The sequence below is a fragment of the Galeopterus variegatus genome, unplaced genomic scaffold (genome assembly GCF_000696425.1).
Source record: "Galeopterus variegatus unplaced genomic scaffold, G_variegatus-3.0.2 Scaffold15054, whole genome shotgun sequence".
NCBI classification, from domain to species: Eukaryota; Metazoa; Chordata; class Mammalia; order Dermoptera; family Cynocephalidae; genus Galeopterus; species Galeopterus variegatus.
The window spans coordinates 3,050-15,848 of record NW_007741165.1 but is presented as its reverse complement, the minus strand read 5'-3'; the positions used below and the strand labels follow the sequence as shown (position 1 = coordinate 15,848).

Here is a 12,799-nt window from a genome sequence, read left to right as displayed (position 1 = left end):
GGTCAGGTGCTGATTTATGGGTCTACAGGAAGGAAAAAGGTGATCGGCACCTTGGAACACAAAGTAAATCATGAATTCTCATGAACTGACTGATGCCAGGAAGATACTTAAAGCAGCAGCCAGGGGCAGCTCTGTAAATACCATTGGAATCAAGTCTTCATTAACCGGAATTTTCAACGTCATTGGAAACTTTACACCCGTCTGTCAGTGGGACTTCATAAAGATTTCGTTTTAAGAAGTGGTTGTTTTGGGTTGATTGTAGAAACGTGCAGAGGAAACACTCAGAGCAGCAAGTGTCTTTGAAACATGGTATTCCTACATTTGGGGTCAGCTCTAGACCACCTGGCACTGTTTGTCTGCAACTGTTTTCTTAATTTGTCAAGCACAAACAAACGTGGTTTATATATTGTGAGTACAATCGGTCCTTGAACAACGTGCGGGTTAGGTTACCGGCCCGGACACAGTTGCAAATCCACGTGTAACTCTTGCCTTCCCCAAAACTTAACTACTAATGGCCGACTATTGATCTGAAGCCTTACCAATAACATTACCATTCAATTAAAACATATTTTGTATGTTATACATATTATATACTGTATTCTTACAATAAAATAAGCTAGAGAAAAGAAAATGTGATTAAGAAAATCATAAGGAAGAGAAAAATACATTTATAGCACTGTGCAGTATTTAGCAGACAAAAAAGATTCCATGTATAAGTGGACCTGTGCTGTTCAAGGGTCAAACTGTAAGTAAACTCACAAACGTCTGATACGATTTCACGTACTGCAATCAGTCACTGGAACATTTAGCGGACGTTTTTGTTAAATATACATTGAACCGAAGAAAACATTTCACAAAAGCTTTGAGAATGTGAGATACATTTTTGTCACTTTGGGTTAAGCATACACTGAAGGTCACACCAGCATCCCCATAAATTACATTTTCTCCACAGGTATTATGTTCAAGGACACCGTTATTATTCCTGCCATGGTTGACTAAGGAGTAAAGAGGGACATATGTGGCCCAAAAGAGTAACGTAATTCCAAATACGCATTTTTACTGATCGTGCAGTCCGTCACCTGGTAGAGTCAAAATAAATAATCGGTGAGAAACACACAAATGAATGTATAAAAGATCCGCCAGGTGGGAAGGAGGCCAGGAAACGATTTAGAATCCCCTGCAAGTCGAGGGCAGAGGTACTGGTGAGCCGGGGCCTGGTCCTCCTCCATGCAGCACCCGCTGTGTGTCACTAGACAAATTAATAAACCTCTCTGGGGCTCCAGTTGTTCCTTTGTAAAATGGGATTGGTCATACTAACGCCTGCCTCGATCTTGAGAGTATCGGATGGGTTAANAAATATACATTGAACCGAAGAAAACATTTCACAAAAGCTTTGAGAATGTGAGATACATTTTCATCACTTTGGGTTAAGCATACACTGAAGGTCACACCAGCATCCCCATAAATTACATTTTCTCCACAGGTATTATGTTCAAGGACACCTGCCATGGTTGACTAAGGAGTAAAGAGGGACATAGATGGCCCAAAAGACTAACATGATTCCAAATACGCATTTTTACTGATCGTACAGTCCGTCACCTGGTAGAGTCAAAATAAATAATCGGTGAGAAACACACAAATGTATAAAAGCTCCGCCAGGTGGGAAGGAGGCCAGGAAACGATTTAGAATCCCCCTGCAAGTCGAGGGCAGAGGTACTGGTGAGCCGGGGCCTGGTCCTCCTCCACGTGGCACCCGCTGTGTGTCACTAGGCAAATTAATAAACCTCTCTGGGGCTCCAGTTGTTCCTCTGTAAAATGGGATTGGTCATACTAACGCCTGCCTCGATCTTGAGAGTATCGGATGGGTTAACACACACAGTAGTAAAGTGCTTGCTGTAAATGTTAGCGATCATTTTCGTGAATTATTTTCATAATGCCAGTGGCAGTTACCGATGGCCTACTGAAGGCATGACAGTGCTGTGTATGCGTATTACTTGAACTAGAACATCTTGGGAAAAATTTGATGGTAGTTACACAACACATTCAGTGTGTCAACCACAGCAGCTTATCTTTTCTTATATTATAATAAATTACGCTCCCAATTCTGAATGAAGAGTTTCTTGGCTTAAATATAGAGAAAAGGAACAAATGATTCATTGGCCTACACAGTTCTATCCACGTACAGGCGCTGGCACTCTTTTTCTGTCAAGGGCCACCTGGTAAATACCTTAAGCTTTGAGGGCCAATGGTCTTCTGTTGTACCTGCTCAACTCGGCCACTAAGGCGTGAAAGCAGCCACTGACAATTCTCAACAAAGGGGAGTGGCTGTGTATCAATAAAACTTTATTTAAAAGAACAGGTGATGGGCCAGTTATGGCCTGTGTGGGCTGTACCTTGCCAAGTGCACCCACGACTTCTCCAAGACTGTGATGATGTTTAGAGTTTGTTTATTATTTTATATTAAATTTTACAACTTGAATGAACAGAAAGCAGTAACAGAGTCAAGTTTTCAAACTATCGTGAAACCAGTGTAGTTTCTGTGGGGGAATGGTTCTATGTCTCTTCCTCTTTGTCCTGGGATCTTCCACCCCATGATGGCTTCGAGAGGCACCTGGCTCTAATGCCATCACGTCGCTCTGGCAGCCCTGCCCAACTGCAGAGCAAGGGAGTCCCACTTTGGCTCCGTGGCCTGTCAGGGGACAGTGCCCTGTCCCTGGGACTGTTTTACTCCTGCTCAGGAAATGTGCAGTCTACAGTGGGAAGCAGGAGCTTATCAAATTAGGAGAGCAGAAGTCTGCTAAGAGAACAGTCTGTGTCACTAACGTCACTCTGGGGGTGAAAGTTTACACAGAGCACACCGCACAGCACCTGCTCTGTCCAGCCACTTATAAACACGGTCTGGAGATTTTCCTCTCTTTATCACTGAACTATGAACCTCAAAAGAAGGGACGCTTTGCACAGAGATCTGCAGGACAGTGGAATATACTGACAGAGATGACGTGCTATAAATTAACACTAAGATCACAATTACAAAAAAAAACCTATACAGGTCCTTTTGATTTCTTAAGGGGAAGGAGAAAGCCTAAGAATTCAAAGAAAACACCGTCTTATCTGGAGACTGCAAATAAGCATGTATAGATCGAAAGTATGTGTTTTAAGTTAATACTCACTTTGTCTACACCAGCACTCAAAATATAATTCCCCTTTTTGTTCCATTTCAAGGCAAAGATGGGGCCTTTATGTTGGCCTAAGGTGCTGGCCAGGTTACCTGTTATGTAAAAAAAATACAGACAAACATGTTGACTTCAAAGTCATGGTCTGTTCACTTCGCGGCTACATACAGAAGCGGGTCCCGTCCAACCCCAACACGACAGACGCAGGACTTACCGTCTTCCGTCCATATCCTTGCAAAACCATCGTATGAACCTGTGGCCAGAAGTGTCCCATCGCTCTGCGGGCCAGAAAGAGACACAAACCCACAGAAGCAGCTTAGTAGTGGTGGCACCAGAAAAGGACACAGAACTCGCCAGGATCCCAAGTCTAGAATATTCCTAAGCCGATAACTGATGCCACATTATGAGACTAACGGGTCACCTCTGACTACTTCAGCACACACTGCTGTTAAATTAAACGCAAGGCATGTGGACCAGGAAGCGAGAAAGCCACACTGGAACCACTCAACCTTGTGTGCTGTCTAATTAAGGACAGAATTTAAAATACCTACAGAAAGTCATCCTAAGACTTTGCAGAAAGCAAAAAGAAGTCCAATGGCGTGTTTCCCATGTATAAATGCACATAGCAGCTCGTCCTGAGCTCTCGAGGTGGAAAGTTTTCTTTCCTGGCTGCTTGTCACAGCTCCCCAGCTGAGCCTTCCCAGGGTCCCACCTTCGCGCTGTGAGGTCCCCCTCACAGAGCCATCAGGCTCGACTCACTCACGTGTGCTGACCATGCGAAGGCACAGCCACCCAACACCCAGCTCGCTCTGTGCCCGCCATGGCCTCAGCAGGAGCTCTTGGAGATGGAGGGCACCTGTGAGCCCGCAGCTCAGGGCAGGGCCACCATACCCTGACATTTCAAGGAGCCTGGGGGGTGGAAGATGCTTACATTCCAGTCCAGTGAAGTGACATCTTTGTTACTGGGGACATCGTGTCCCCCTTCCCGTATACAGTGCCTCAACACGAGCTGGGTGGAGTCCCCGTTGCTGTGTTCATTAAGGTTCCATATCCTGGCCGTCGAGTCTCCAGACCTGCAGAATAAAAACACACGCACGTAGGCTCTTGGTGGGAACAGCTCTTCCCACCCCTCCCATGCACCACCCCCTCCCCGCCTCTGCATTTAGCAGTTTTAAATGTCTTTGCTCTCAATCCCATGGAGAACACGGCGGGGAATGTCAACTTCTCCACAATCCGAGACACACAGAGCTGTGGAGTGCACAGGACCCGCTTGGGATCTGCTCATGTCAGGAAGACGTGACACACGAGGTCAGACAACAGCACGTGTCCCTTGAGGCAGAACGCCAGAGACGAGCAGGGGTTCCCCTGACCCTGGAGCGTCCCCAACCTGACATCCTCACCCAGAAGCCAGCAGATCACTGACAGGGTTCCAGGCACAAATGAACACCTCGGACTCATGGCCCCGAAGGACTGTGGCTTTGTTGGGTGGAATCTCAACGTCCCCGTCAATTTCCATGGGTTTCGAGTGATTATCTGTTGTAGGAAACACAAAAAGGCACGTGGCTTATCAATACAAAAGAAACTCATTCTCAGGGGGCTTCTGTTTTAGAAACACCTTGTTTTTTATGTACTAGGCGATACCATCTCTGATGATTATAACTAAATCATGGCTTTGTGTGATTGGGTATTTTATGTCTCTTTGTATTTTGCTAGGCTTCAAATTTGAGTGAAAAATACACTTATTTATTCTTTAAAATTGGGGCCAGTCAACTATGACCCATGGGCCAAAATCTAGCCTGCTGCAGCCTCTCCTCATAAATAACGTTTAAGTTATTTACTGACGCCCATATATTCATGCATTACCTGTAGCGACTGTTACAGGATGAATTCCTGTGTTGACACCCTAACCTTCAGTACCTCAGACAGTGACTGTATTTGGGGATGGGGTCTTTAAAGAGGTGATTAAGGTAAAATGAGGTCGCTAGAGTGGGTTTTAATCCAATACAACCGATGTCCTTATAAGAAGAGGAGATGAGGACACAGACACACACAGAGGGATGACCATGTGAGGACACAGGGAGAAGATGGTGTCTGCAAGCCAAGGAGAGAGGCCTCACGAGGAACCCGCCTGTCTCGCCTTGAGCTCAGACTTGCAGCCTCCAGGCCTGCGGGGAGGAATGTCTGCTGTTCCTGCCGCAGGTCTGCGGTGCGCTGCCACAGCAGCCCGAGCAGAGGAGGACAGCGGCTTCTGCATTTCAAGACAGAGTTGGGTGACAGAGACTGTGACAGAGACTGCCTGGCCCTCAACGCCTGTGACAGTCACTGTCTGGCCCCTTAGGGAGAGTTTAGCAGCCCCTGCTTTACGGGAAAGAGAAGGCAGCGGTCCGGTCTAACCAGCACACACTCAGCAGCAGCTGACAGTTTTGTAATGCGGTGTAGAGCTGAGTCTGCTGTTACGTCTTCTTGTTCAGGTATTTTGGTGGAAAACCCCAGGAAGAGGACTCACTTCTCAGTGGCAGGTAACCTAAGATCCACTGCTTCTGGGTCAACACATAAAAATATGAAAGTGCCTGGCGACCCTGCTTGGATTGAGAAGCCTGACTCAAAATCTTCACAGCCTACCCTCAGGGACAGTGGGGCTGTGAAAAAACGCTACTTCTTTTATGCTTCCCGAGTTCCCATGTGGCTGGGAGAAGATGAAGAAAAGCAAAACGATCTTCCACGTTTGGTGGATCCATCCCCTGGTGATGGCGAGAGGACAGCTGGCGTCCTAGCGAGCCGTGCAGCGGGGGCCTGGGACTCCGTGGAGGCATGCAGAGGAGGCCGTCACCTGCTCACTTATCCACAGGCAGCCGNCAGCCACCCAACACCCAGCTTGCTCTGTGCCCGCCATGGCCTCAGCAGGAGCTCTTGGAGATGGAGGGCACCTGTGAGCCCTCAGCTCAGGGCAGGGCCACCATACCCTGACATTTCAAGGGGCCTGGGGGGTGGAAGATGCTTAGGTTCCAGTCCAGCGAAGTGACATCTTTGTTACTGGGGACATCATGTCCCCCTTCCCATATACAGTGCCTCAACACGAGCTGGGTGGAGTCCCCGTTGCTGTGTTCATTAAGGTTCCATATCCTGGCCGTCGAGTCTCCAGACCTGCAGAATAAAAACACACGCACATAGGCTCTTGGTGGGAACAGCTCTTTCCACCCCTCCCATCCACCACCCCCTCCTCCCCATCTCTGCATTTAGCAGTTTTAAATGTCTTTGCTCCCAATCCCATGGAGAACACGGTGGGGAATGTCAACTTCTCCACAATCCGAGACACACAGAGCTGTGGAGTGCACAGGACCCGTTCGGGATCTGCTCATGTCAGGAAGACGTGACACACGAGGTCAGACAACAGCACGTGTCCCTTGAGGCAGAACGCCAGAGACGAGCAGGGGTTGCCCTGACCCTGGAGCGTCCCCAATCTGACATCCTCACCCAGAAGCCAGCAGATCGCTGACAGGGTTCCAGGCACAAATGAACACCTCGGACTCATGGCCCCGAAGGACTGTGGCTTTGTTGGGTGGAATCTCAACATCCCCGTCAATTTCCATGGGTTTCGAGTGATTATCTGTTGTAGGAAACACAAAAAGGTACGTGGCTTATCAATACAAAAGAAACTCATTCTCAGGGAGCTTCTGTTTTAGAAACACCTTGTTTTTTATGTACTAGGCAATACCATCTCTGATGATTATAACTAAATCATGGCTTTGTGTGATTGGGTATTTTATGTCTCTTTGTATTTTGCTAGTCTTCAAATTTGAGTGAAAAATACACTTATTTATTCTTTAAAACTGGGGCCAGTCAACTATGACCCATGGGCCAAAATCTAGCCTGCTGCAGCCTCTCCTCATAAACAACATTTAAGTTATTTACTGACACCCATATATTTATGCATTACCTGTAGCGACTGTTACAGGATGAATTCCTGTGTTGACACCCCAACCTTCAGTACCTCAGACAGTGACTGTATTTGGGGACGCGGTCTTTAAAGAGGTGATTAAGGTAAAATGAGGTTGCTAGAGTGGGTTTTAATCCAATACGACTGATGTCCTTATAAGAAGAGGAGATGAGGACACAGACACACACAGAGGGACGACCATGTGAGGACACAGGGAGAAGATGGTGTCTACAAGCCAAGGAGAGAGGCCTCACGAGGAACCCGCCTGTCTCGCCTTGAGCTCAGACTTGCAGCCTCCAGGCCTGCGGGGAGGAATGTCTGCTGTTCCTGCCGCAGGTCTGCGGTGCTCTGTCACAGCAGCCCGAGCAGAGGAGGACAGCGGCTTCTGCATTTCAAGACAGAGTTGGGTCGCTGTGACAGAGACTGCCTGGCCCTCAACGCCTGTGACAGTCACTGTCTGGCCCCTTAGGGAAAGTTTAGCAGCCCCTGCTTTACGGGAAAGAGAAGGCAGCGGTCAGGTCTAACAAGCACACACTCAGCAGCAGCTGACAGTTTTGTAATGCGGTGTAGAGCTGAGTCTGCTGTTACGTCTTCTTGTTCAGGTATTCTTGTTCAGGTATTTTGGTGGAAAACCCCAGGAAGAGAAGGACTCACTTCTCAGTGGCAGGTAACCTAAGATCCACTGCTTCTGGGTCAACACATAAAANAGGACTCACTTCTCAGTGGCAGGTAACCTAAGATCCACTGCTTCTGGGTCAACACATAAAAATATGAAAGTGCCTGGCGACCCTGCTTGGATTGAGAAGCCTGACTCAAAATCTTCACAGCCTACCCTCAGGGACAGTGGGGCTGTGAAAAAACGCTACTTCTTTTATGCTTCCCGAGTTCCCATGTGGCTGGGAGAAGATGAAGAAAAGCAAAACGATCTTCCACGTTTGGTGGATCCATCCCCTGGTGATGGCGAGAGGACAGCTGGCGTCCTAGCGAGCCGTGCAGCGGGGGCCTGGGACTCCGTGGAGGCATGCAGAGGAGGCCGTCACCTGCTCACTTATCCACAGGCAGCCGTGGCACGCTGCAGCCCCGACAGGCTGGTCTGCAGACCAGGTGTGAGGTGCTGAGAAGGGGTCGAGGAGGCTGCTGCAGAACTTAAGAGCAGTGAGCCAGGGTGGATTAGCCATGTGCACGGGCAAGATAAGGAGGCCGGGCTCCCTGGGGCAGGGGTCAGTGCCCAGACCCAGCCTGGGCAGAAGAACTCCCACTCCCACGGCCACAGCAGGGAGCAGCCTCCAGAGGAACAGACCAGGGATGGGGAACGGGTAAGGAGCCGACCTCAGACCAGGGAGGTGGCAGAATGGCTCAGGTCCTGGATGGGGCACAGGCATGCCTTGCATTCTGACTGTGGGTCCCAGGACAGGGCACCTCTTTTGTCTCTGTTGTTCTAGTTTTAAATAGATTTTCTGATGTGGGAGTTAGTTGGTGGAAGGTGCACCGGGCCTGAGCAAGTTTTGTGATATGACTGTCGAGCTCTGACTCATCCGCTGCATACTCTTGGGCCATTAGCTAACAGGTCTAACCTCCTGCGGTTTTGCAATGACCGAGTAAGATGATGCCTGGTGTCCAGGGCGTGGTGCCCTTGTGCTAACCATGGGCTCGACTACTAGACCATACTTTGGCTGAAAACCCTCCGCACGGAAGGTTGAGAGAGATCCTTGCTTATGTTGGACAGGGAGCATCTAGTACTTGCCCCTGTTCCACGCGAGCCCTCAGGAGCAGGGCAGCAGGATTTCATAAAATCCAGGATGTGTGTCGAGAAGGTCGGGTCTAAGGATTTTGGTGACAAACAGGGAACGTGAAGCTCTTCCAGCCAGACAGTAAGCAAGCACTGGAAAGCAACTGGTGAGAAGTTGACAGCAGGCAGATCTCTAAGAAGTTGTTGCATTCGCCCAGTTTTAGAAGCACAATAAAGCGCCAGAAGCCCCGCACTTACTTATTGCGTGTGCTCCGTTCTCCTCCCCGTTGACCGTGGCGTCTCCGTTCTTTGGTGGATTTTGCTGGGAAACTGCTGCTGGGGCTGCCGTGGCTGCTGCTGCTGCTGCTGCTGCGGCCGCCGCACTGGCCTGCTGCTGCGCAAGCTTCTCGCGGAACGCCTGCTGCCGCGTCTGCACCACGTCGGGCATCACAGCGTCTATCAGGGACAGGGACTCTATGGGGCGGCCGNGCTGCTGCCGCCGCTGCTGCTGCGGCCGCCGCACTGGCCTGCTGCTGCGCGAGCTTCTCTCGGAATGCCTGCTGCCTCGTCTGCACCACGTCGGGCATCACAGCGTCTATCAGGGACAGGGACTCTATGGGGCGGCCGTCAAACACCGTGCCATCCTGGGAAAGTAAGCCAAGGGCAGCCGTCAGCACCCACAAAACAGGACCTCCAGGACCAGACTCTGCCTTCCAGGTGGGAGAGGTGCAGGAAGGTGGCCCAGAAACAGAGACGCCTGGGAGTTCAGGGGCTGGGGCCCGGGGGGACGATGGCATCAAACAAGTATTGGGACTGTAGGGCAGAGCAGAGGGACTCCATGGTGGGCCAAGGACAGGGAGGTGGACAAGGGGAACCGTCGATGAAGAACTAGGTATGATGGCTGTCCCGAGGGAGACCTGATATTTGGTAAGTGTCAACCTGAACTGGGGCTTTAAGGACATCTGAATGTGTCTCCTTTATTCCAGGACAAAAGTGCTATATCCCTGATGCAAGGATTCTCAACAGGGGCGGGGGTATGTGTATGGGGGAGTAATTTTGTCTCCTTGGGGGACATCAGGGAATAATGACTGGAGACATTTTTCATTGTCACCACTTGGCGGGGGATCTACTGGCAGCTGGTGGGTGGAGACCAGGGATGCTGGTCCACATCCTCCAGTGCACAGGACAGTCCCCACCACAGAGCAGAGTCCAGCCACAAATGTACATAGTGCTGAGCAGGAGAAACCCTGCCCAGTGCCACGGCCAGTGTGGAAAATCTCTTTAAATAAGTACCCACTTTTGTGGGAGGAGTAAGTCTTTGGAATCATCAGCCCCGATTTAGAGATGCCTGCAGCATTCAGGATTTCCTTCCTGGTGCACGTGCCCATCTGATCTAATAAAATAAGCACTTGCAGCTACTTGAAACGACGCCCTGGACTCAGGGTTTAGACCGAATACAGCCACGATACAACCGACAATGACCTCGTTTAGCTCTGATTCACATTTTTTGTTTTAAAAGATGACCGGTAAGGGGATCTTAACCCTTGACTTGGTGTTGTCAGCACCACACTCTCCCGAGTGAGCCCAGGCTGGCCCTCTGATTCACATTTTTGTCTGAACATCCTTCGATTCGCTGGTACTATCAAAAAAATTTCTGTACACACTTAAAAGTAAGACGTGCTTTCCAAATACTCGAATCACATGAAACCCACAGTGCTCAGGGTGCTGGCTCGTGGATGGACAAACACATTTTTGTGTGCTCTGAACTTGAGGCAGGAGAGGAGGAAGGCAGGAGGGAGCTGGGACACGTGGACTCATCCGTGGGACTCAGCTGAATCCCGAGAGCACATATGAAGGGCCCAGAGAGGTGAAGGGAACTGTTTAAAACCCAAATAACTGACTTTCAAAATTTCTATCAAATTGGCACAGCCCCAATCTAGAAGGTGGGAGGGGATACAAGAGAATCTGGATGATTTTAATTGATGGTTTTTGTTCCATCTTTCCCCGGATCAGCTCCACAAGGAGCACAGTCATGAAACCATCGCCTGAAGTCACTTTAACACGGGGCCATCATCTCTCTGTCCCTGACTGTCCCTCTGGTTATGCCCTCTGTCAGGCTCCCAGGAATGCTTGGGACCAGAAGCATTTCACAGTGTGAAATTTTTTTCTGAGTCTGGAATATTTGCATTATACTTACTGGTTATGCACCCCAAATCCAAAAATCCAAAATCTGAAATGCTCACATGAGCATTTCCTCTGAGCATCACATTGACGCTCAAAAACTTCAGATTTTGGAACATGTAGGATTGCGGATTTGGGATGCTCAACGTGTAACAAAAACCAGACAAGCAACCCCAGCTTGCTCTCAGATGCCTGCAGGAAGCACACGCAGGCTTTGGACCGGGGTCCCGAGCCCCCGCGCCCATCACGTACCTCGTTGATGCTGATCTCAGCCTCCACATACTGCAGCCCCTTCTGCAGGATGGAGATGAGGGCGGCGGGCGGCACCAGCGTCCCGTTGATGTTGGACTGGCTGATGTGGCTCTCGATCCCGAACGTGAAGGCCGAGTGGGAAAAACCTGCAGCGAGAGGGAGGCCAGGCAGGTGAGACCAGAGCTGGAAGAGCGGGCACAGCCAGCAAGCTCTGAAGCGGGCAGCGCGGATTCCAACCATGCTTCATTAACGGGGTGGACACTGCTGCAGGGCGCCCGGCTTCCGATGTGGGGTCAGGCAGGCAGGAAAGGGCAGGGGGAGAGAGACGAGTGTGAGACCAAGGAAGACTGGGGAAGGGATGAGACACCTTCATGGGAGAACCGTTTCAGTGCTATTAAGAAGCACAAGGGAACAGAGTGGAGGCTGCCCCGTGTGCCCTGGATGGCTGTCTCTTGCAGAAATCCAACTCTGGGCATCCCCGGGCCCCTTGGTTCACATATTCTTTGCAGGAGCTCAGTGCTGCAGCCTCTCTGCGTCCCCTTCCTCCCCCATTGTGTCTCCTTGACTGCCTGTGTGGGAAGCTGCTTGGCAACTCAAAGGCATTTTGGATGAAGGTCCTTAAGGAAAAGTTCAGGAGAAGAGCCAGGACGGCTACTGAGCGTGGATGACAGCTGTGTCACAAAAAGAAGGCAATGGCATGAGGCATGGAAGGAGGTGCTGGGGGTGCACAGAGGGGTCTGAGGGCAGTGGGGAAGCTGCAACAGCCCCTCCTCAAAGACAGGAAAGTGGCCCCCTGCTGTCGTTGGGGGTTCTGCGCAGCTGCAGGTAAAACAGGCGGCCCAGTCTGGTGGGGCTTGATCACCCCGTGTGGTCCATAGGCGGCCCTGGGGTGCTTGAGGGCTTGTAATCCCAGGGAGGTGAATGCTGTGGGGGGATCCGAGTAACCTGGACCCCCATGCTCGGCTCCCTGGCCAGAGGCGGGGCAGGGCCTCTCCCTCCGTTTCTATTGTCTGCTGATCGGGCAGCAAGGGTTCTCAAAGCGACCACTCCTCCTGACTTTGCTCTGCCCACTGTTTATGGCAACGTTGCCGGTTTGCAGGCTTAGCCCCTGGTTACCCGAGCAGGTGGGTGCCTTTCCACCTGGCCTGGCGATTGCTTCCCTTCCACCCTCCCTCAGTCACCCGAACAGAGGCAGCGGGATCAGGAGCGCACGGGCTCGGCTTCCATCAGATGCAATATCATCATCAGCCCTGCTGCCTCCCGTTACCCAAATCGAACTGACTTTGCAATAAACCAAAGTCTCACTAGATGGGAGCACACCTCCATGAAAAGAGGCGTTTGTGTCTGTGTTCCCCTGCCCCGTCCCCTGCTCACTTCCCTATCCACTCGCTCCTCCCCAATCCACCCCGTCCCTCCCTCATCTCCCGGTTATCACGGGTGTGTAAAATAGCTAGTTTGTATTTACGGAACGGAGCAAACGTGGTAGCTGTCATTAATTCTGCACTCAGCTGCATACAGCCCTGTAAT

At 50.5% G+C, this 12,799-nt stretch overlaps 1 protein-coding gene and 1 long non-coding RNA gene across 2 annotated transcripts in view; one reads left to right on the top strand and one right to left on the bottom strand.

Annotated features, from left to right (window-relative positions):
• LOC103582145 overlaps positions 1 to 580 on the top strand; it is a 1,545-nt gene extending 965 nt beyond the window's left edge. The window contains exon 2 of the long non-coding RNA XR_549726.1: positions 7 to 580. This is a non-coding gene — a long non-coding RNA (uncharacterized LOC103582145). The remainder of the gene's footprint in view (positions 1 to 6) is intronic.
• Positions 581 to 1,686: 1,106 nt separating this feature from the next.
• Positions 1,687 to 11,512, bottom strand: LOC103582146 (F-box-like/WD repeat-containing protein TBL1X). The gene is made up of 7 exons (XM_008563820.1): positions 11,273 to 11,512; positions 9,355 to 9,483; positions 9,098 to 9,227; positions 6,648 to 6,780; positions 4,105 to 4,246; positions 3,388 to 3,451; positions 1,687 to 3,268 (listed from the first exon to the last, which is right to left on the bottom strand). Exons 1-7 carry the CDS (start codon positions 11,510 to 11,512, stop codon positions 3,108 to 3,110), a joined length of 999 nt encoding a protein of 332 aa, XP_008562042.1. The 3' UTR covers positions 1,687 to 3,107.
• Between the last annotated feature and the right edge of the window lie 1,287 nt (positions 11,513 to 12,799).

Bases quoted from the DNA above. Each gene is read 5' to 3' on its own strand.
- LOC103582146 (XM_008563820.1), bottom strand. From the start codon at position 11,512: ATGGTTGGAATCCGCGCTGCCCGCTTCAGAGCTTGCTGGCTGTGCCCG. The intron at 9,484-11,272 runs GTACGTGATGGG...TTACTTTCCCAG, and splicing joins CTGAGATCAGCATCAACGAG to GATGGCACGGTGTTTGACGG. The intron at 4,247-6,647 runs GTGAGGATGTCA...TTTATTCTGCAG, and splicing joins AGCGATCTGCTGGCTTCTGG to GTCTGGAGACTCGACGGCCA.